Genomic DNA, 23853 nt, shown 5'->3' on the forward strand with positions numbered 1-23853 from the left:
TCTGAATATGTTCATTTCTTTCTGGATCACAGGGATATATATGAAGGCCGACAGGTTTCTACAAGATAAAAACCAAACTGTAAAACAACCAACAACACTGACAACTTACAGTAATCAACCTTGTAAAATATAAAATAGATAACAACAGTCACTATCCTTTGAAAGAAAAAGGTGTTAAAAAATGAATGTACCTGTCAGTTTGATTGTTAGGATCATAATGTCCTCGCTCCAGCAACATCATTAACTGCCTTTTGAAAAACCTTTCCAACCGGTTGTGAAGTTCCCGCCACCATCTTTCAATCTGTGTTTAAGACAGAATAGAGGACTTGGTCAGAAACTACCCTTTACTTGTATGATTTAACTTGAACTTAACAATAAACTACACAATAATACCTTATTACTTGTGGATGGGCCATAATGAACAGCATCAGTTCCATTACTAGCAGCATCTCCTTGTTGCCTCAAGTAAGAATGAATGGTGGCCATATAACCAGTTTCTGTTCCCTTGTCAAGCCTGAGATTATTACTAATGACTTGGGGAAAAAAGTAGATTCAGAACACAGAGACACTTTTCATCATAAGATGTACATCTCTTTGCTTGTAATAATGCAGTAAACCTGGTTACCAAGCATAATGAGTTACATATATATGAAGAAAAATTGTTATTCTTTTCCTTCATGGTTATCATTATTTTTTTCCTGTGTGAACTTAATCTGACTCAGCCTGTATACAATCACAATGCATGTCAAACCATAACTATGTTATTTATTATTCGTATTATTTAGTACAGTACCTCTCATTTCAATTCCTGTTAAATTATTGTGCTCAGAAAACTACTATATACTATGCTTCTTTACTTAATAAATCAGTCAATGTTACTCCCTCCTACAAACTGGAAAATTCTTAAAATTCAGCAAGGAAAATGTTTCTTCTTAGTTGTAAATATCCCTTTAGATAAATGAGAATTTGGAAGAATTACTTCTAAATTTCACTGAGCCCACAAGTCAGGTTGGGGAGAAAAAAAGTGTGTGTGTACAGGAGGGGAAAGGAAAGGGTTGAGGTAAAGAAGACCGAGATTAAAATTGACTGGTGTACACTCTCACCTTTTGACTCATACAAGTGTTGTAAATACCACCTTCCAATAATTTTGGGGTCGGAGTTTGAGGTCCAGAGCTTTAAGTACAGTATATATCCACTATATGCATCTTGGAGTCCATATACAGCCAAGGGGAATGTAGAATTCATGAATCCCATTAGTTTATCGTGACCATCACCAGAATGAGTATGATTTGGCCCCTGTAGTACATTACAACAAAGATCCCTTATAACATTTTCAGTGAGTACAACAATGAATATACAAAAGAGAAATCGACAAAGTAACACCCCACAGGTACAATGTGTAAAGAATAATCAAGTGGCTTTACTTCAAGGTAAAAGAAAATAGGTATTTCAGAGCATAAATTATGAGCACTGCTGTCTGCTGTTATAAAGAAGACACTTACCATTGATGTGAAAGTACCGGCAGCTCCTCTCTTGCGCTTTCTTTTCCCCACACCTCCCCTCCGTTCAAGACCATCCGGATCTAATTCAGTCATTAAATCGTAGACCAAATTTCGAGGCACTGCTAGTTGGTGCTGTTCCCGTATCTTGCGTTGCATAGAGCGGTAACCCAGAAGCTGGCCTGGCCCTTGTAGTTCACTCTGCAATGCTGCTTCTACCTCCTTCAGGTCGGTATTGTATTCAATGTACTTGATATTAAAATATGCCAATCTCCTGCTTAAAGTTCCTAAGCTCCAAGCATGCATACTGGGCATAATCTCGGGACACAAAGTCTAAAATTTCCCTTCTAGACAAATTCTGAAGTATGTATCGCTTTAAATCTTGTTTTAATTCAGCGTCCTCTTGCCAATCTGGGTTTCTGTTTTGTCGGTTTCTGTCGGGTTGTTGTCTCGCAAAGTCAACTCTTTCACGTAGTATCAGCCTTGCAGTTTGTGTTACAGTTTATTTTTGGCTGATTAGGTCTCTTGTAGATCCTACGTCAACTGACAGCATTATCGTTCGCGGTCCTTTGCAGTTTTCACGTCTACTTTATTTTTTGGGGCCGTAGGTCTTTACAGATCCGATATGCTGTGCCTTTTAAGCATGGTTTTGTCCATGCGTTTCAATGTTAAGATGGTCTTGGCCATCTACATTCAGTTGACTTTGCGAGACAGGAATTCGATGCTTTGTCTGCTTTCTCCCTGAGGCACGTGGTGTGGCAACGCGTGATTCGGGGAGCGGGCAGGTTCAAAGTACGAAACTTGATAGGACATGGGTTTTGTTGCATTTTATTTGAGCTGGCTCTGTTGCTGGTTTCATATAGAACTGCTACACCGTGCTGACGAGTTCCAATAAGAACGAAACAGCTGTCCACGGTTGCAGCCCTGTTTTGTCGGTTTCTGTCGGGTTGTTGTCTCGCAAAGTCAACTCTTTCACGTAGTATCAGCCTTGCAGTTTGTGTTACAGTTTATTTTTGGCTGATTAGGTCTCTTGTAGATCCTACGTCAACTGACAGCATTATCGTTCGCGGTCCTTTGCAGTTTTCACGTCTACTTTCTTATGCGACTGGCCATATTAAACTCGTTGGTAATATAGACTACGTCCGAACTGGAGCGTTATCAGACCAACACAAGTAATTTAACTAAACGCAGCGAGTCGCGCTCTTTTTGCGCGGGAAACAGCTATCCGCTGGCCTACAACGTCAGGTACTTCATGTACTGGGTCCTATCCGCTGCCCGGAAACGTCGCGGGCTACGAGAACACTGGGCCAGTCGAACAAAACTTAAATTGAGTTTTGAAACGCTATGAGAACGATGGGCCAGTGTGTGGACCACTGTTCTCATAGTTATTTCACAAGGATATCCTTTCTTTATTTTGATTTTTGGGGTTGAGATTTTACTGTTGTTTTCAATGTCCATTTGAAATAATATTTTCTATTTGCATTCAATGTACATGTATGTTTTTCCCATTTATTTTTATCACATTTTTTTTTAATTCATAAATTTTTTAGTTTGTTTTCAAGCTGTTTTTTTTTTATCTATTTATTTTTAAAACAATAAGAAATTATATTTTGTTTTTATTTAATTTTGACATTATTTCTAAAATTTACGGTTTGTTATAACATTTTGACTGTTTTTCCTTATGAGAACAGTGGGCCACCATAGAAGAGGCCCTCAAAAGAGAATGGGCCAGCCACGGATTGAGACTGGGTCGAGCGCGTTTATAAGGGCGCTCAGGTTCAAGACATGGCGGCAAATGAAGTTGAATGATTGATGGAGAAAAGGCACCACTACAACCGAACAGGACGAAATTTCCAGTTGTATTTTGAAAGATGAACATCACTGTATGATTTTGAAGCTGTAGGTATTAAAGACCTGGTTTCGGGTTTTTTTCTTAATTAATTTAAATTTCTTCCAATCCGAATCGCGAAAAGCAAAAAGCAAAACGTTCATTGCATACGATCTTTGGGATTACATGGTGTAAATTTCAGACTATAAGTAGTTTAATGTCCTTTAGTCATATTACACGCTTAATCATGGGCAACCGTTAATGCCCGTTCGGCGTTCCGCTTATACTCATCTACATAGTGCAAAACGTGAGAATATATATTGTGAATACATAATGTTCCCGCCACTCCACGCGTCCAGGCCCTCCACGCCATCACATCTCTCCCCCATTTGCGGATAAAGTTCAAGGGTGCATTAGTCTATGTGGTGCAAAATACAACAAAATAAACGAATAAATATTGTTATTCACAGACAAAGTTTTTGTATCTAGTGTCCTTTGTAGACGTTATTTTCCTCCTGGGCCTGTCACGGGCTGCATGTCTTTGCTCACGGTCACTATCATGGTCTGATCGAGGATGGGCTCTGGGTTGCTGTTGTCCATGCTGAGATTCGCGTATTCTATCCGTTGGCACCGCGTTTTCGCCGCGGTCTGTACCGGGCTGCTCCGAACCTGCTCTATCCACGGTAACAGCGTCCGGCTCAAATGCGTCTTCACTGTCGGAGTCGTCACACTGAACCGATTCTCTACACCCGTTCTTAAGCAGCTTCCAGTCCGCGTAGTTCCTGGTACGAATTTTCACATCGTTCTTGGCTGTGATCATGCCTCCCTTGACACCAATAACCACCATCGGGTCCGGGTCATACAGGGGCGTTAAGCTGTGTTTCCGTTCTTGTTTGCACAATACCGTGTCTCCGACTTTGATTTTCATCACAGCTGTGTGTCTTCTCTTAACCGCGTACTGCTTCATTTTCAGTTTCCGTTTTTTGTCGTTGTGGAGGATCACCGTGTCGTCCGGATGTTTAGGTTGTCGCTTGACCTCTGGAAATTTTCCCCGTAGTTCCCTTCCGAACATGAGTTTGTTCGGGCTGACTCCGGTGGTTGCATGTTCAGTTGCTCTGTATGCTCTGACTCCCCTGCGCACTTCATCCCTCACCGGTTTGCCTTCCAATGCAGCGATCCGTGCAGTCTTCTTTATTCTCTGCATAAACCTTTCAACGTCGCCGTTGGCTTCTGCCCACCCTGGTGTGACTTTCCGGTGCTTGAACCCTTCTTCTTGTGACAATTCTTCAAATTTATGGCTGTTGAAAGGTGGGCCGTTATCCGAAATGATCTCCTCTGGTACTCCATATGTGTCAAACACCCTCTTGAACACCGGGATGGTTGCCTTTTCACTAGTGGATCCCACGAATTCGACCACTGGGTATCTGGAATATTGGCAGTAGAATACGAGGGCGAGGTCTCCATTAGCCATAGGCCCGCAAAAATCCACGCTGACCTTATCCCACGGTCCCCCAGGTAGTTCAGTCATCTTCAGTGGCTCGCGATGTGTTTGGGGTGTGTTAGATTGGCAGGCGATGCAAGTGGACACAAACATGTCACATTGGGAGTCCATTCCCGGAAACCATACATGTGCTCTCAGGAGCTGTTTTGTCCGTACAAGCCCTTGATGCCCCTCATGTGCTATCTCTACCATCCTCTGTCTGAGTTTTGCCGGTACGACAATGCTATCCCCTCTCAAGACCATCCCGTCTACTATGGTGAGTTCATGGAAAACGTGCCTGTATCCCTGTATGCTTGAAACCTTTGTGTCTATCCAGCCTTGGTTGATACACTTCTTCAATTCAACTAGTGCCGGGTCTTCATCAGTAGCTTCCTTCACTTGGTCTCTGGTGACAGCTTTGGGCGTGTTGCACGTCACAACGTAATTTACATAATGGCGTACCTCCTTAGTCGTTCGCATTTCGAACTTGGAACACTCGAGGAGTGACACAGGGTGCCGTGAAGTGTAGTCAGATATGTTTTCCTTTCCCGGGCGGTACTCGACCACGAAGTCATAGTCCATCATACGGTTGACGATCCTTTGGACACGGATCGAGGTCGTGTGGGTGGGTTTGTTGAACACACTTTCCAGAGGTTTGTGGTCTGTCACAATCTTAATCTCAGCATGGACAACAGCAGCCCAGATCCCATCCTCGTCGCCAATTTAATGTCCTTTAGTCATATTACACGCTTAATCATGGGCAACCGTTAATGCCCGTTCGGCGTTCCGCTTATACTCATCTACATGGTGCAAAACGTGAGAATATATATTGTGATTACATAATGTTCCCGCCACTCCACGCGTCCAGGCCCTCCACGCCATCACAAGTAGAGCAAGTCTAGCTCTTCCATCTCCTTAAATTTTATTTTGAACTTTTTGAACAACTTTTTAAACCTTTCTTGTCTTTAGGTATCCAATAAAGATCTGAAATTTAACCTGATATCTGGTACGGTATTTATCTCGTACCCAGATCTCAGTCGGTTCGGGAATGTCGAAACGGGAGATCTGGGTACGAGATTAGTACAGTATTGCACCTATAAATTTTAAGCCCGAAGGAGGGGGGGGGGGGGGGGGTGGGAGCCCGAGCATAAGTGGGGCATTTGACTTTTTTGAAGAATTTTTTATCAAAACCGCCACCCTGAGCTAACAAAATGGTTCAAATTAGGTCAATTCTCCCTATCCTGGAGACAAATTGTATCGAACATCAGAATATCGGGCCGTGTATTTGCGAATTTTACTACACTTTTCGGGACACCAAAATATCGTCTCTGCCTCAAATACGTTGTTCGTTCTTGACTTTTATAATAACAGGTGACAATTTAAAAATGACTGTTCTATTTAAAGTGGTCCTTTCTATTCTTAGTAAGCGAGTGCCATTTTTTAAAAATACAGTTACCATACGTAGACTTAACATTGATAGGTGCATAAAGCGCACCACACAGGCATTCAGAAATAGCATTAAGTGAAGTAAACAAACCTACATTCCTGTTTTCGTTTCCTCTTGTGGAATATTTATCGATGCCTGCATTTTCTCCTCCACTGTGAGGGGATCTTCCCCGTTTTCCTCGCTTGCTTCTTGGCTGAAGGTAAGTGTCCTACGAGACGTTTTTCCTGTTGTTTGGCCCCTGGTCGAGCGTTTTTTCCTTGGCAAGACTTCCATCTCTACTTCGCTTCGCAGAAGGTGTTACTACTGCTGGCGAAAGAAGCACTACCGATCTTTTTTGTACAAGTGCGGTCCGGAGATACTCCAGAAGTTGAAGTATTGTTCCCATTCAAAGCCGGCTCTTTGCAGCGACTAGTAAGGGTGGAGAATGAATGTAAAAAACGGACAGCTTGTCGAGCACATGACATACAACTCAGGTTGGGAAGACGTCCTGCTTGTGTGTCTCAAAACCACACGTTTCCTAACGCTATCTTGCCCAGGGACTACAAGCAGATCCTTATTTTTGGAAACGCCGAAGATCGGTACCGAGTTGACTCTTTAAAGGACAAGCTAACGACTTTTTACAAAACTGGCGATGGAAGGCAGATCAATGACAGGTTGATGACAAGGGGGCGGAATGGTGGCTGCAATCCTTTGTCAAGAGGTTCTCACCATTCCCCTCTTCCCCAGCTTCCTCCCCACCCCCTCCCCCTCTTCGCTATTTTTCCCCATTTTCCTCCATCCTCGACCAAACAGCCTGTTTACAGACTACCATTCGCCATGTTGCTTGCCAAGTTTTGGCGCCAAAATTGTTATGCTAAGCGCCCGGGTTTGTCGCTTGTTCTGTTGCCTATCCCACGTGTAACTTATGCTTGGTTTCGAAAATGGATTAGAGACATCCGCAGCGTGGAGTAAGTGATGAGATCCTAACCCTTAAAAAATTGTCTGGCATGATACGGATCCTGGAAGTACAAGGGCGGCTTGCCGGCGCCCCAAAACCAGTTTGCTTGGGGTAGATAAGGCTTGCAGCCTAGGAGGAAAGCGTATCAAGAAGAAGCCAACTCCGATATCAAACCCGGGTAGATGGTATATTACTAGGAGATCGAAAACCCCAACAGAAACTTACTGCCCCTCCAGGTTTGGGGTTTGGCGGAGGGGCGATAACCCACTCCAGTAAAAAAAAAGGTTATCACTGAATCTAAAATCGGATCTAGTACTGGAGAAGTTTCTGCTGCAGAAGAGGCGGCAACTTTCGTCTGTGGAACCCGGTCGGACCATCGTGCGAGGTTAAGCCTAAACCAAAGCTGTTTCCGCCAAAACTGTAAAGATCGGGCAATGGAAATACTCTACCACGTTTAAAGCTGGCACAGAACAAAAATAGATGGTGGGATTTGGTTTGAGACTTAAGTTCCACTAGGAGCTGAGAAGAAGAGGAGAGGAAACGTTTGCTTGCGCTTGTAGCGGTCGGATATTTTAACCAGCCTTTACTTTCTCGATAATTTGAATTGGATAAATTAGATGTTGATTAATTACCCCTCTGAGTTAGAAAGTTTTAAAACAGCTCGAGAACTAATTGTGATCTATACCTTTTATTAAAACACGATGAGAATTGAAGGATAACAAAGCAGTGTGGTCTTTTACTAAGAAAGTTCAATTATAGTACAACAAAAATAAAAATAGCTACAATTTTACTCTGTGACATTTTCCTGCTAAGCTGCGACTATGTAGCAAAACTATTCAAATAAAATCCTTAAATAAAATTATGACCTTGCTTTTTTAACTTAGTTTGCCTTCTATCTTGGAGAGCGCATTCGAATAACTATACAGAGTGTGCGCTAAAAAATATACTATTTTTTTATTATTTAAATGGTTTGTAGACATTACAAGAATCAGTCTATTTACAGTAGCTCTACATTAACTGGCACCACTTGCATTTCGGAATGGCAATCTGGCTGTGGTGATTCGTTTTGTATTCTAGAGCAAAAATTCACGTCACACATTGAATGCTGTTCCAGTCGCTTCCGGCTGGACGAATTAATCTGACTTAAATACATCCTTGAAGACCCAGGGGCAGTTTGTCGGGGTGGGGCGAAAAAAATCGAGTAAAATTCGACTTAAAAAAAGCTTTCAATAGTGTAGGTTTATTCTCCTGGGAACTGAATCTGACCAGATGTTTCCAAATGGTTGTGCGAGAAAAGAATGCCCGCGGTTTAATTCAGTGGTGTTTCCTTTCAAGTTGAGAGCGCTACTACAAATAATACAAATAGAACCTCAGTGCCACAGACAAGGGAAATACACTAAAATACAGTGACCGCAAAAGACAGTTTTCAATTCCAGGCAGATTAACCTCCAAATGGAAGACTACTCATCATTTCAATTTCTGGCTTGTAAGTTCTGCTTCCGGTTGCTAAATGTTTCTTGACCACAGCTGTCTTCAGTCTTCATTGCAAGCTTATGACAAAACACAAAAAGAAATGTTTAAATAACTGTTTGATAATTAGACAATTCTTCAAACCCATCATTAAGCTCAAGCATCGCAATTTTGTTAGCTTCAGCCTGAATGTAGCAAATTGTTTCTATCTGGACTAATGTAGTACAAGCCCGTTTTACCTGTAAAGTCATGCGCTTTCGCACCGAAACATGATAAAATAATATACGTTATTACGTCGTGAAACAAGCAGTAATAAATTCTACTTATCTGAGACTATGTTAACACTATTCAGGGTCGATTCTGGAGACGCAGTTGTTCACGTTGTACTACATATCCTGGATGGGTTTGTTCAGGAACAAAAATGTAAGACGCCGTTTGGTCCTGCTGATCCATTTACCCGTTTACTTTACACTTACAGCGGCAGGTTTCCTGAACGGTGTTGTGTCAGGATTTTAAGCGTAAAAAAGGCCTAAATGTTCTTCGTGGCGGCACAAGACACTTATGTCCAGGAGTTCACCTAACCTTGATTTTAGGTACTTTATATTGAAGAGACCTTTTTGTCGTTTTCACATGACTTCATGTTTAACAGAATTATCTTTGTTTTAGTAAGAATTTAGGGTAGGGGATACTTTGTGATGTCTATCATACAGTGCATGCATCTCATTAGTGTGCATTTCTGGACATATCTCGCACAAGAGAGCGAAATTTACCTTAAAACGTATGACAAGTCCATTTCTTCCATTTCCTCGAGGATGTATTTCAGTGCTTGCTTCTTTGTCCGAGATCTCAGTGGAGTTCCATGCGTCAAGTTCCATGCGATGTCCAGGGGACTGCTGCGTTGACTGTTCCTAATTTTTTTCCACTCCAATAGTTTGTACAGGGGAAACAGTTTCTGAAAAGCACTTTTTGATATCAAAATCACACAGTGATGTAAAGCAGTGTTTCCATCCTCGTCAGCATTCAGGACGTCTATTTCAGATTGCCGGGTCATGAAAGTCGAGATGCAGCTTACATTGCTTCTCCGTATCGCCACCGATAAAGGAGACATTCCTGGGATTAATCCTGCGGTAGCTTTGTGGTTTCTGTCAAACGTATGCGGAAGATTATGGTTGAGGTTTACCTTTGCAGTGCCTATAAGGTACTGCATAACATGAGGACTGATGGAGGGCAGCGAGCAGGCTTTCAAGATTGCCGTGTAACCCTGGTTGTCTTCCATCTCCAAATCATTGGTTGTGAAGTGGCTGAGCTTGTCTTTGACTTGCTCCATGGTAAGGTCTCCCTCATTGTTGCGCTTCATTTTTCTGTACTCCCTCCAAAGATCAACGATAATCTTTGTTACACTGTTGGTTCCCGTCATATATGCTATATTGCTAGGAGACGTCTTTCCCCTTGCTGGATTTTCTTGACTCCTATTCATTAGCGCATTGCCACTAGAGTTATCGTCAGTTTCAGCTTGTACATCTTGATGAGGAGAGGTAAATACAGGGGACATTGCAGAACTGCTCGCCCATTCCATGTCATCGTCTTCAAGGGAATAAACAGAGCTTGCGATGGTTTGGCTGCTGTCATAGAAGTCGTCCTGAACTTCGTTATTTTCTTCGTCTTCGGACTGAGAGGTGGAAGCCTTCTGCTTACTTTGCACATTGCTCCATACCATTTCTATCTCTTGGGTGGAGCTTCTTCTGCTGTTGGCACTTTCCTTCTTTAATTTCCCCTTTTCGTCCTTTTTCTTAATCACTTTCAGCAGCACCAGGTCTGAGGTGGTTTTATAAGTTTTGGAGGCACTTTTGTGACACTCTTCACTTTTTCGGTCACCTTGGTTTGCAATGAACTTCGTCTTTCCTTTGACCCGCAATTCCTCACCTTTAGCCTCTTTCATCTTATTCTGTGATGCCCATTTCTCTGAATTTGACATTTCATTGTTTAAGTCTGCCGTGATACCACCATAGTCCTCTTCTTTATTTGTCATTCGGTCTTCCCGCTGAACGAAGTAGTCTTCAATCTTTCGTCGCTTGCTGGGGGAATCATGAAAAGAGGTGTTGACACTGACGAAATCTTTAGGAGATTTTTTCACTCTATTAGTTCCTTGGGGAAATCGCTGTGTGCTTGGAGATCCTTGGAGAGGTCGCTTTACTTGGCGAGACTCTGTTACTCGAATGGCTTGTCGAAACGGTTCATTTGGGCGAAGAAGTTCCGTAAGGCTGTCTCCATCATTTCTAGTGTGTTTGACGCGGTAGGATGAAGTACATTCATTCGCGTTTGGTTTCTGTTTTGTAAACACCTTATCGTCTTCAGACGATGCCTCTTCTGCGTGGGGGGTTGTGGCGATTTCTCTCGGGTTTGTGGCAAAGTGTGGTAGGAAGGATGCCTCAATTAGAATCCATCGCAAATGATGTCTCCTTGGGTCAGCAGCCGACAAAATGGAAAACTGAGCGTTTCTGTCACTCATTTCGGAGAAAAAACAAATTCCGTTGTGGGTTGGTACGGTTGCCAGAGTGAGCCGAGGCCAGCGTTCTATTGCATCTCTTGCACTTGTGATAAAAACAATCTTCTCTTTGGTTGCACAAAATCTTGAATTTAGAAGATTCATGTTCTTAGCGGTCCGATTTGAGGCACGGTAAGAAGCAATGAGGACTGGGACTTCATTTTCGAATGCTTCTTCCGTAGCATGATCAGCTTCAAGTTTCTCAACAATTTGCATTGGAGAGAGTTCTTCCTCCCTTTCCTCTAGCCAGTCATAGCCAATCTGCCCTTTGAAACACCTACGAGGACCTGCTTCTTCTACTACCTTTCGAAGGTGTTCTAGGAGAATGCGTTCTTCCAATTCTGTGGTTAGCTGGCTTGCAAATGGACGTTGCTCCATTGTGCTATCTTCTCTCCAGGGGAAGATGTTTGGAAGAGCGAGGTTGTTGATCCAGTCGTTGTACTGCACTTTAAGAAAGTGGTAACGGTTGCATTTCACAACCCACAGACCAGCTTTGTCGCAGTCGTCGTTGAAACGTAGATCCTCCCAACACGGCCATGGTCGATAAAACACTTTCTTTTCCACGGTGCTCCTAACATTCAACAACATCACAGCGTACACTTGGGCTTTATTGAACGGTCGTACTACTCTTGGAACACTCCTTAGAAGGCCAAGTACGCCATAACTTTCATGCTGCTTATCGCCAAACAACTTGGCCGGGCCTGTGTAACTATACAGTGTAAACTGTTGGGCATCAAGCAGCTCCTTTAACGGGTGAGGCTCTAGCTGCTTTCCGCAGTCGGGAGGAATTTCCTTCCCTTCAGCTATTTTCTGGAGATGACTCAGTGGCTTAAAGAATGAGCATCGTTCCATCTTCACCACACCGTTGTCGTCCCTTGAAACGTTGGCACTGGATGCTGCTTGCTCATCAGAACTGAATACTGCTTTAGACATGACAGCCACGTTGTCATCAATGACAAAAACATATTCCAGCTTTAAGGCAAAAGCCGTTTTCTGGATAAACAGCCTGGCGTATCCCACGCCTCCTTCATTTGGTCCAAGTTCACAATTGGGCAGTTCATCAGGCAACTGGAAAATAGCAAGAATCTTGCCCCATGTGGATCTATAAGCTTGGAACTTTTTACTTCGAACAACGGCAACTTGCACATAACTAGCCGCGCGGTTTTCTTCTTGCATCACATGTTTATAATTCAGGAGACATTTACGAGGATCATCCCTGTGCGAAGGATGGAATATCCAGTACTGCAAAGTGGGGACGTTGTTTGTAACTGGGGTCCTGCTTAGCTCGTTCACACCATGAGTCGATCGAATGCTGTTAAGATGTTCTTGAAGACGGCTATATTGCAGACTGCCAGCTGGTAGCGAGCATTTGACATTGATTGGCTTGCCATCGAACTCCACCTTAAAGGTTTCCAAAACTGGATCGTGGCCTTGAAGGAGTCTTCCACATTCTGGACAGTTTTGGAAATGGTACCAGTGCCAAGCGCGCATGCCATCTGCACATTCGGTTTTCTGGTAATGGTGAGCTGACTTGGTTGGTTTCAGATTAACCCTATTCATGAGAAAAAAAGGACTTTCCTCTAAGTCGTGCGTATAGAAACACCCTCCAATTGAGTACTTCCCAGGAACCACTGTTTTGTCGGAAAGACTTGTAGCTTCCTTGATTGTTTTCCAATAGGGGAACTGCCAGTCTTGTCGTTCGTTGATTTCTTCCGCCATGACGTCTTCTGAAGAGTCGCTCTGTTTGTACAGATAGAAGGCACCTTCATCAAACGCAGTGGTTGTAGTTGATGGCACCTGTTCTTTTCCAAGGATATCTAGTCTCAATAGGTTTATGAGGCAGAGATAGGTTCCCGTCTTTCCAATTTGGGGTTCAGCTTGGAGAAGGATCCTGTTGCAATGCGTTTGCTTGTTTTCGTGGTCATAGCTGTCCTTGTGCGCTTCACAGTCAAGCCAACGTAGTAAAGATGTTACGGTCCCTTTATTTCTTCTTCTGGTGATCATATATCGGTCAGGTCTCGTACAGGAAATTGCGCTCATAGCTGGGGACTTTTCCAAGGATTCTTCGAGCCTCTTGTACAGTACCCTCCCAACCAACACGTAAGGGGCGTTTTGAGCACGAGATTCCCCGTCAGACACCTTTGCATAACGGCACATTCTTCCCAGCTCTTGAATGACAGTTGAAAGGTACAGCGGAGAGCCTTCTTTGAACTCCCGACTACTGTCGTAGTTAAGCCGAAGGTCGAGGCAATCAAAGCTATGTGGAAATGTGTCTCCCATACGGCCTTTATCAACCAAGATGAGGATGCAAGCCAGATTTTCCAGGTCTTCATACTGAGTGATTGACTTGTGTACATGTTTGCAATTGAAGCATTTCTTGCGGCCATGTTGTAGGGTGAGCTCGCTGCAACAACAATCAAATTTGTACTGGCAGTCAACCGGCTGGAGCTTCACAAAGAAAGGGCTTGATGATTTCATTAATTGTTTCTCGATTTGAATTCCACCATAGTCTCGTATGATTTCGAAACATTCTTCCAGGGAAGATATCGCTCTCGCCAATCGTAGTGTGTGGAAGAATTGATTTGCGGTTTCCATGCTCTTTGCTCGTACAATTTTCATCTTGCCCAATTCTCCTTTGCCGCTCTGTATAAGATTCTCTACTAAGGAACCTGTTTCGTATTCCTGAACAATACTCGTCCAGATATCAACCAATTTCTGGCAATCATCCTTCTGCAAAGTTTCTTTGATTTCTTCAATGATCTCGGTTTCACGGGTCTCTTGTATGATAGTTTGTAGATCTTCCTGTGAAAGATACATCAAGCAGGCTACAAATGAGGCCATCAAATCTTCGCCAAGATCCTTTAATTCCTTTTCTTTTACTGTAGACGTTTTGTGTTTCTTTATTTTCACGAATTCTTTAATGCTATCTTTAAAATCTTGTTTGGCCTCGTTGCAGATTTCTCTTCGAACCAACTCGAAAGCCTCTGGATGAATGTACCTCTTGTCTTTCTTTAGTTGCTTCATTAAGGAGAGGAGTCTTCTGTCGAAGATAGCAGCGGGTGACTGGTCGATGTCAGAGGATAGTGCATGTCTTATTTTGTCATCAGTGTCATAGACGCTGACATGAACAACATGGTAGCAGTACTCTGCGCAAAGCAAGGCGTCGATCTTAAAGGAGGATGAATCCGCTTTGAGCAGCTTTCGTCTTTTGGCCTTGTCCACGATCCGTTGGAAGAAATCATCTTCTCTTATCTTCTGATCTGTCTTGTTGTAACACTTCATTGTTCCGAGGTAGTAGTTTAAGCTTAAGTATTGTTGTCCAACGACGTTGACTTCTGCTGGCCCACACTGGTCGATGTAGAACTCGAAAGAAACTCTAGCCACATCATGTTTGGGTTTCATGACGGACACACCACATTTTCTTTCAACTTTGGCGGCTTGCAGAGTAACGCAGTCATTATCATCAACTGCCAAATAGTGATCTTCTCTGTCCCAACAGGAAAATGCTAAGACTCCAACACCAAAATCCAACTTGACTTCAAACTTAACTGGTTTCAGAGAGTCAGTTGTGGCTTGTAATTTTCCGTTGGCATCTCTGGTTATTGTAAGCACTTGGTCTTTACTTACAATGGCTTTCATAGTTACGATACCGTGTCGCCCTTGTACAATGAATTCAGTTGCGTCGTGTTCATTAGATGAAACGCCCACGTTCCCCTGTGAGGAAACATGAAGGTACCGACGCGGTGCGTGTTCCATGAATAACGTCGATCTGAGTTTCATCCGCATTCCCCTCTCAAAGTTCTTCAACTCAACCTCTGACCAGTGAACAACGTGCAGTTCTACTTGCTTGGAGGTTTGTTTTACATTCTCATCCAAGTATGGCTCTCGTTCCAACACCAACAGATCTCCTGATTTGTATTTTTTTTCTTTAGTAGATATCTTGTCATAAAGAAGCAGACATTGGACTTCAGGAAGGCGAGAGTTCGTGGTTAGAAGATTAAAGGGTGTCGCCGAAATTTGAACCACAACAACATTTCCGGGGGAGTTGTCCTTGCACCACTCATTGATGAACAGATTATGAGCAGATGGTTTCTGTTCTCTGTCTTTGGTGATTCCCCAATGGCACTCGTCTGCTATGATGATGAAGAGGGTTTTAGGCTTTCTTTGAACATCTTGCTTTAGTTGCTCAAAGTGTGTGTCGGTTTCCGCGCTGCGGACATACATAAACATCCTTTTCTTAGCATTACATTCATTCCGTGCCTCCAGTTCTTTCTTCGATAAGACACCGGCATCTGGGTGACAAATTCTCTTCTCAGTTTGATCGCTCAGCATCCGGTACCTTGCTGTGTACACTGTGAAATCAACATTGTCGAACACATCACTCAGCTTCGCAATCTTGTGGTAATGCCACATAATGGTGTCAATTCGTTTCTTGAGTATCGATGCCATTTCTATCTGTGACGAATAATAACAAGGCTTTTCAGGGTTCGCTTGTACTTCCTCATCAATCTCTTCTTCTTCCTCGGAAGAGTATTTATCTTCCACGACGACATCCTCGCTATCCTCTGGCTCTTCAACAGCCTCTGACTCTTCATAACTCGCTACATCAGCAGCTAGTGTCTGGTTTATTCTTCTCCGCAACTCTCCGGAAGGGTCTGTTTCTTTGTTCACGAGGACATCAATACTTTTGATGCTTAGGCTTCCTTCAGATGGGTAAAGTGAAATGAAATCTTCAATCCTACAGAAATTTGAGCAGACTTCACGCACTCTGAGTGAACAAGCATTGTCGTCCTCGTAGCCAATGAACCATCTTTTTCGTTTTTGGTTCAGTCGTACCAACTCATCTTTCAACTTAGGTGAAGGCTGGAAAAGCCTGAGGAACCTTTTAGTGTCCCGATCAGAGACTGCATCTACAATTTCCGTCAAGAAGTCAACAAAAAGAGATTCAGTAAGAAAGTCCGGAGCTTGCCAATAGTATACATCATGGTAATTCCCCTCTTGTGGAAAGGTACAATCAGTCTCGTCCGAAATGGAGAAATGGACCACGACTGGGAGTGTGTCGTCCAGAGTTAATTCACCTGCAATTCATTAAAGTTTTGTTACAAGACAGTACTATTAATTAGCTATTTTTGTGAAGCAATTTAGGATGTTGGATGATCCGCCCTGGTACGATAATTATTGAAATCGAAAGTGAATGTGGACTGATACACTAACTAGGAGGCTAAAGATATCAGTCAGTCTTCAGACCGTCCTGTGCTCGGTCCGCACGCGTTCGTTGTTTTAGCAAAAAAAAGCTATATGCCATACATTTTCTGAAATTAAGTTCGAAGCCCGCCAAAAATTATCGTTATTACATTTGATGTAAGCAGTAAGAATTTCTAGCGGTTGCTCTCTAGCTTGTTTATTAATTATTGTACGGAATCAGGGTAAAATTGTCAAATTGTGGTTGATGTAAAGTAATGTTTTGTTAGTAAAAATAGGAAAAAGTGTTCACTAAAAGACATAGCGTTATTTCTGTAAGTAGTGTGGACAGTGGAAGTTTTTTTTAGTGTTGTAAGTATAGTAAGTATTGTTATCAATGTAGATATCGTTATTGTGGTTAGTACTCTGTGTTTTGTAAGTAATGTTAGTAGTGCTCAGTATTGTAAATCTCGTGTCATGTAAAGCAAGTAAAAATTGTTAAAAAAAATTATCGAAAGAAAACGATTTTAAAATACGGCTTTGTTTCTTCACACGTTAACGCCAAGAACTGTGTCTTTTTGTATTTTGTGTATTTTTGACCAAGAGATTAAGTTAGGGAAGAGAAAAGTATTAGTAATGTCTATGGAAATTGGCTATAAGTTTAGAATGATCTGAAAAACTTCAAATTTACCGAGACTCTATTGAAGAAATACTATCCGACTAGAGCCACAAAGTCTGGCCAAATCAGCTAAATTGGTCTAGGGGTCGCTGACTTGGAACTTATAACACACTCACAACTCGCCAAAACTTCAGTACAAGAAACTTCGGCAGGCATAATGTGAACGATTCTCTAACAAAAGAGATGCGAAAGCTTACAAGGAACAACCCCAACGATTCGCCCCTATTGATCTCGAGAATGAGAAATTTGATAATTCTTGCCGAAGGATTCGTTCGATTTTCAATGTATTTCAAATTACAATCGCTGACTTTTATTTTGACCGACTGCTGAAAGCAGTGACAAAAGGTAACTGAGCCGAAAGCCTGTATATCGGAGATGTTTGCACGACTACATGCGTATCAGCAACTCAACTTTTCTCTTACAGTACCAATAACTAATCTAGAGGAGAATCGAAACGACCAAGACCGAACCAATTATGTCCATGTCGCAAAACCTCTTGGGAATGCTGATTTTACAAAAATAGCGAAGTGCAGTATCCGATGGACAGGCAAAACAGGATCAAATAGTCCGTTGTTGCCTGGATTTCCAAGCTTCGATTGGCGCAATCCTTTTGGTTCCAACAAAACTCCCAGAACCCAACCGTGGACCAATAAATTAGTAGAAAAGCTTTTCAGTCGTGTGCAATCTCAAAACAACCCCAGATTCAGTATTGCAAATAGACGAATTGTACTTTGGTATCACCATGATAGTCGTGGTATCACTTATCATGTAACATTTAATTTAGTAAGACAAAATTTGCTAACAGCAAATTTTACATGGACAAATAATTCATGCGCAATAACCTCCCCCAATTTAAAATCACGGTCGACCTTTCCCAATGGGATGCTAGTCGATATGATTTGAGTCCTCCCCCCCCCCCTCCCTCTTACGATGCAGCATGTTTAGTGGGGTCTCCTGAAAACTCACTGGTATCCCATGCGTCCCGTGTCCCAACGTTTCAAAAGCAATACGAAGAGAAATGCGACTACATAACCGCCAGTATCATACTTTCCCTCAATATTTTTTTACTGAATCTCGCCGCGATTGTTTTTACAAGAAGGTGACTTGCCTTGATCCCAGGCTTGATCCGACATCTTTTTTAGGCTGATGAATAGTCACGATGGACAGCGCTGAAAATGAAAGGAAGTGAATTAATTACTATGAGGCAATTGTATGTTATAGCTAACGACCCGTTTTGTTACAACTTTGGGTAATACGATTACATTCCAATCATTCTGTTTTGCAGATTGGACTACGTTCTACGAAAACATGTAATGAATTATGAGGAAACCTTAATTCATAAGCTTCTGTAGTTTCTTTAGGCTTCTTAGCCAAATTAACTTTATGACATATCTGGCCATAAGAATACAATTTTGCAGATGAGAACGTTACACTGTCAAAATATTTTTAAGTATTAGGGGCATTTGTCGTGGCTATATAAAATCATTTTGCAGCGACAACCACACGTTCCATGTATCTCCGTGCTATTTTTCCTCGTATTCTATTCGTTACTGAAAACCACAGCTGGTACACCATACATTTGTAGGATAAGTAAATTATTTCACAACTCCTTCGTAATAGGCAAACTTTGGAAACTGATTAACCTAAAATTTTTTTGTTGGTCCACTTTAAATAGAAAAGGAGAAAAGAAAAAAAAAACGAAACGAAAAAAAAAAAAACCGGAAATAGATAATTTGAATATACTGGTGTCAACTGACTAATAGTATTATACACAAAAAAGGTTTACTGAGACTTGTAATTGCGTTCGTTTTGTTTTCCCTTTCGTAAATTGCACTTATTCTCAGGCTCTTGTTCAGAGCTCCAAGGTGTTGAGTTTTTTTTTTTTTAATGTAGTGTATGAAGCGCATTTATAACAGTTCATTATAGGTTATTGTAGTCCTAGCATTGTAAACTCACTGTAGCTCCTTGTAGCTTGTTTTAGTTCATTGTTAGTCATTCCTCATTTTAATTGTTAGCAAGGAAAATAAGGCATTGCAACTCCTAAACCCTCAATTGTCAACCCCTCTGAGCTGTCCACCAAAAAAAAGCATTTACTCTTCCTTTGACAAGCAAGTCCCGGAGTTCGAAAGGGTGGCTTTCTTAGTAAAACAGGGCAAATTTCAGCTCATTTCCTTCGCAGATTGAGCCTTAAAATATAACTCTGACCCCCGTATGACTCCGTATGTTCCTTTTCCGCAACGCTAGATCAGTTGAATCTCAAGATTGAAGATTTCGTTAAAATTTGAATTCGCTAGCGACAAATCAACTGATACTGTTTTCCCTAAACAAGATAACTAGACCGTGAGAAGTACACTTGAACGGGCACAAATTTGCAGCCGTTAAATCTCGTCGCCTTGAGATGACTTTCGCTTAGCGAAAGAGGCGGGAAAAAGGATTGAAGGCTGTATACTTTAAGGAGTAGAAGTCACTCCCCCATCCCCACGAGCAAAATTATGAGCTCTCCAGAAAAGCCTCTGAGTAATTATACAAACCGACTTAAATGCTTCAATGCTAAACAAGCAGATTTTTAAAATTTGAATTTTGAATTTGAATTTGGTTTCAAGACTATAGTTTGAGATACCTGCTGACAGTACAGGCATTCTAGGCTCTATTCTACGCTCTTTTCTATTCTATATTTCCAAGCATAGTAACAAACGTATAAACTCGTTTTCCGCAGCAATTTGTTATCGCTGGGATTCAATCAAAATTGATTTTATTGCAAATAGATTTCCATATGCCTGAGGCGGTTGCTTTAACGGATTGTCACTAAAAGGAGTAACGGCGTAACGAGAATCGTCGTAATATATCTCTTCTTTTAACTTATTTCAATTATTACTTTCAATTAATGAATGAATAGAAGTAATCGAATAAACCGAACAGATAAACGACGGATTTAATTTCCTTATTCACTGGGATTTCAGTGACAGACTATCGCGCCAAACACGGTACATTCTTCCACGTCGGTTTGTTTGATGATTTCCATTTTTTTCATAAATAAAGTAATAATGAAAATTAGTGAAAAGAAAAAATATTTTTAAAAAGGAAGAAGAAGGAAGCCTCGTTAAACTGTTACGCGTTTTACTAACAATCGCTTCAATGACCTTTTGAAACATGCCAAAGAATCGAAGGAATTTGAGCGGCTTATATTATTGTGAGGTTCGGTTAACAATTTCAAATAAATCGTATGTTGTTTAGGAGGAGCTCAGACTTGCCTGATTGCTCTGTTAGCTACGAACATAGAGCCTTCCAAAGTAAACGAATCTATGTTTAGCTGCTGCAGTGCTGATTTGTTTTCTCTTCTTGACCCTATAGTATTCAGTGGGTCTTTGTTAGAACACCCCCTCACCGCTCTGCTTCGGCACACCGTACAGTCTTGTTTGAACGTTACGGTGTAGTTGCACCGTGTTTAGGGTAATCGTCTTCCAGGGACTTGAGTCAGTTATTTTTGCATTTTCTGGGAGCGAAGTCCAACTGAACAAGACGAACCGTCGCTGATTGCGGTGAAAATATTGCCTGGTTTTGGATTAAGGACATATAGATGCGAAAAAATTCATAACAAGGCACGATCTGTCTCACAATACGATGTCAGCTCACATACAAACAATGTTGAATGTAAAACCTGTATGCTTACCCGTGTTTTGGGGTTCCGTGAGCGAAAGTGTGCAGCATCAGGCCAGTATAGCAGCGTCGGGAGTCGTCACAGGATCTGGCATTCTATGACATTCTGTGTGAAAGGCAATACAATAATTTACGCTGGCGAAATGGAATCTGATCATCGAAAACAAAATGGTTATGACGATAGCTCTTACCTCTGGTACATGGAACGTAGTTTGAGATTTGAATTTTGCGCCCAGATTGTTGTTTGAATTCTAGGAAAATGAAATGAAATTAACGGCCCTTCTAGGAAACCGAAAGTTCATTTTCAGCGTGACCTCACATTGCATGCATAATATTACATGTAACCGGACTGTCAATCAATTTCCACGCTACTTGCTTCCCGGATCCCGGAATCATAAAAGTCAACCGATATTCAACGAACATGCCATCTCATGCATGACCTAATTTTAGCAGCGCTGTTTTTCCCACTTATTGGGCCGGACGAATTCAAGGCTCAGAAGAGAATGGGCCGGCCACGGATTGAGACTGGGTCGAGCGCGGTTAAGGGCGCTCGGCTTCAAAAAATGGCGGTAAATGAAGATGAATGATTGATGGAGAAAAGGGACCACTACGACCGAAGGGGACAAAATTTTCACTTCCATTTTGAAAGATGGATGAATGATTTTGAAGCTGCAGGTATCAAACAACGGGTTTCGATTTGGGAATTTTTTTTTAATTAATTCGAACTTTTTCGAATCTCGAAGCTCTGTATACTAAAGGCAAAGAGCCAAACGTCCAACGAACCATGAGGGTATATGGCGTACACTATATGTAGAGCAAGCCTAGCTCTTCCATCCCCTTAAATTTTCTTTTGGAATTTTTTTAAACTTTTTGAATAAGAGACTACAGAAGTGGGTACTTTAATTCAGTGGTAGAACTGAGGTCGCTGATTAAAACAGTTCTACATAAGCCCAATACAATAGGCCTTATCACGGCTTTCGACGCCATTTTGACGAATAGGCAAACACGTCTTAAAATTACAGTGTTTGTATGGAAATCCGATGTCAAATAATTTTCATAAAACATCGCTTCGGAAAAATTCATGAATTGGAAACGTTTGCCAATAGGAAAAGGATTTTACAGAAAATAACTGAGAAATGTAGCTGTGCTAAAAAGCATCTAGATGCGTTTTGACATTAGAGAGTAGAGCCTTAAGGAAACCCAGTTTGAAACTACCCAGGCTATGTGGGAATAGAATTGAAGAGGGAGTACATTTATATGCAGAAGGGTGAAGCCAAACGGACAGAACTCCGCCTTAGAAAATAATTGAACTTCAGTGGACACACTGTCAGCTGCCTGTAAAACATTTTACACATTTAATATAATCCCTTAAATCAGATTTGAAAATTAAAGGTCTGACTTCAAATTTAGCATGATTATCAGTTTTTAGGTGCACTGTGAGATGGAAAACCATCCGTGTTTGTAATTGAGAGAATCCTTCCCCCAAATTTCAGGCCAGCAAAATGATTTTATCTACGCTGTCTAATTTTCGAATTCCAGATCGGGAGTATCTTCAGTATTTTAATAACAGCTAAACGGCATCTTTCATTCATCTTATGCAAAAATAAATTTAAACAAAACTGAGGCTATCTAGAAATGCAGATTATATAATAACAACCTTACAAAGGAAACAGCAAATAATTGACAGGCTCAAAACACAAAGAGCAAAAATGACTCTTGTTGGCATCACCACATCAGGGAGGCACAGCTCAAAGGAGAATGGGCGTGCAAGTCTACAGAGGCTGGAAAAATTCTGAACGGAGATGTTCATGGTGGCAGGGTTTAAGAACTAGAAACTGCTCGGCCACCTGAATAATAGGCGCCCATGTTCGCCCGTAATTCCGCCAGCCACGCAGGTTGGTCTGTCTTCGGCCAAAATTTGGCCGCAAAAACAGATTAACTGTTGGGATTTTTCAACAAATCTGATTGGCTCGTGCAACAACCCTCTCTTCTCCACAAAGGCTACTTTAGACAAAAAGGAGCGACAAGTCTCTCCGCTCCAGTTCCTTGAGGCCTCAGCAGAGGAGACAGGCAATGACTAGAATAAGGGAGCACTGTGTGTTCGTGAAGTTCAGCGAAAGGAAGTTGCTTGTTGAATTTTTGTAAGCTTCGTCGAAAGCCGAAGCAGTTATAATCTGACTTGTTTATGTGCCATCACAAAACGCCAAAACCAGAGGTACATGGCATCCATATCTAGTACTGCTGGATTCACTTGAAAATTCACGGATCAGAATGATTTAAGTGAAGAGTGATTACGTCAAAGATTAAGAGAATTAAGATTAGATCGAATTGAACAAAACTGTTTGTTTTCCTTTATTGCCCATCTTACCCTGGTTCTCATATGCTACTGTAGTACCTGCGATACAGGCTCCGGTTGGAAGGGCCGAGAAGGAACTGGCCTCGAGTGAAGTGGCGCGGGGGAGGGGAAGCCTGTGGACAAAGGTTGTATGCCCGCCGTGCCAAGGCACCCGCTGTACACCAGATGCTGGTGCAAAGCGGGTCAGATCCCTGATTGTTGACAGGTTTGATTGACGTCTCCATTTTGCCTGCGCGATACGATCAAATTTGCATATCATCTCTGATCGATGTAAAAACATGGCGCCTTCTGACGGTGAGCGGCTCGCAGACGATCTGTTTAATAGAGAACTGAGCCATTCGCTCAGGGATTTCGTCCATATTACACGGCTGAAAGTAGAACAAAAACGCTGCTTGCGATCTCTGGTCGAAAGAAAGGATGTTCTCGGAATCCTTCCCACTGGATTTGGGAAAAGTTTAATCTTTCAAAAATTGAAAATTGCAACTTCCATCAAGGTCTGCTTAGTGTTTTAATAGAATAGATTAGAAACTTTATTAACGTGTCAATGCCTTATAGCCTGGGAAAATCCTAAACTAATTTGGGGACACAAATATGAGAATGGGTTTTGCTAAAAGGCGGGCCCGCGGGCCGCCTTTTAGCAAAACCCATATGAAACTTCATGGACTCCATTCCACACAGCGCCTTTGCAGCAGCGGGGAAATTTCTCTTGATAATGTTTTTAACCGCTTTCCTTTCCATGGCATCCTTACACTCGTGCTCTTCAACCTTTCCTGT

The 23853-nt window shown here is 41.9% G+C and overlaps 3 protein-coding genes across 4 annotated transcripts in view; all 3 read right to left on the reverse strand.

Annotated features, from left to right (window-relative positions):
* The window catches only part of LOC146480078 (uncharacterized), a 3059-nt gene extending 1289 nt beyond the window's left edge, over positions 1-1770 (reverse strand). The window contains exons 1-5 of the mRNA XM_085110162.1: positions 1503-1770; positions 1104-1296; positions 394-533; positions 192-301; positions 1-58 (exon numbers count right to left, since the gene is read on the reverse strand). The exon at positions 1-58 is cut by the window's left edge and continues 112 nt beyond it. Of these exons, the coding sequence (XP_084966288.1) occupies positions 1-58; positions 192-301; positions 394-533; positions 1104-1296; positions 1503-1658 (657 nt within the window). The 5' untranslated portion in view covers positions 1659-1770. The remainder of the gene's footprint in view (positions 59-191; positions 302-393; positions 534-1103; positions 1297-1502) is intronic.
* Positions 1-23853, reverse strand: part of LOC146480076 (uncharacterized) — a 61020-nt gene that overhangs the window by 16679 nt on the left and 20488 nt on the right. The window contains exons 1-2 of one of the 2 annotated variants that reach the window (XM_085110141.1): positions 20915-21048; positions 20737-20829 (exon numbers count right to left, since the gene is read on the reverse strand). The gene's annotated coding sequence lies outside the window, so the exon portion shown is untranslated. Of the gene's footprint in view, positions 1-20736; positions 20830-20914; positions 21049-23853 lie in introns of those variants that run through there. The other variant, XM_085110142.1, reaches the window with a different exon arrangement.
* LOC146480079 (uncharacterized) lies at positions 7861-16285 on the reverse strand. Its single transcript, XM_085110144.1, has 2 exons — positions 9432-16285; positions 7861-8741 (listed from the first exon to the last, which is right to left on the reverse strand). Exons 1-2 carry the CDS (start codon positions 15653-15655, stop codon positions 8732-8734), a joined length of 6234 nt encoding a protein of 2077 aa, XP_084966270.1. The 5' UTR covers positions 15656-16285; the 3' UTR covers positions 7861-8731.

Source organism: Pavona decussata, unplaced genomic scaffold (genome assembly GCF_977016875.1).
Source record: "Pavona decussata unplaced genomic scaffold, jaPavDecu1.1 SCAFFOLD_56, whole genome shotgun sequence".
In the NCBI taxonomy this organism is placed as follows: domain Eukaryota; kingdom Metazoa; phylum Cnidaria; class Anthozoa; order Scleractinia; family Agariciidae; genus Pavona; species Pavona decussata.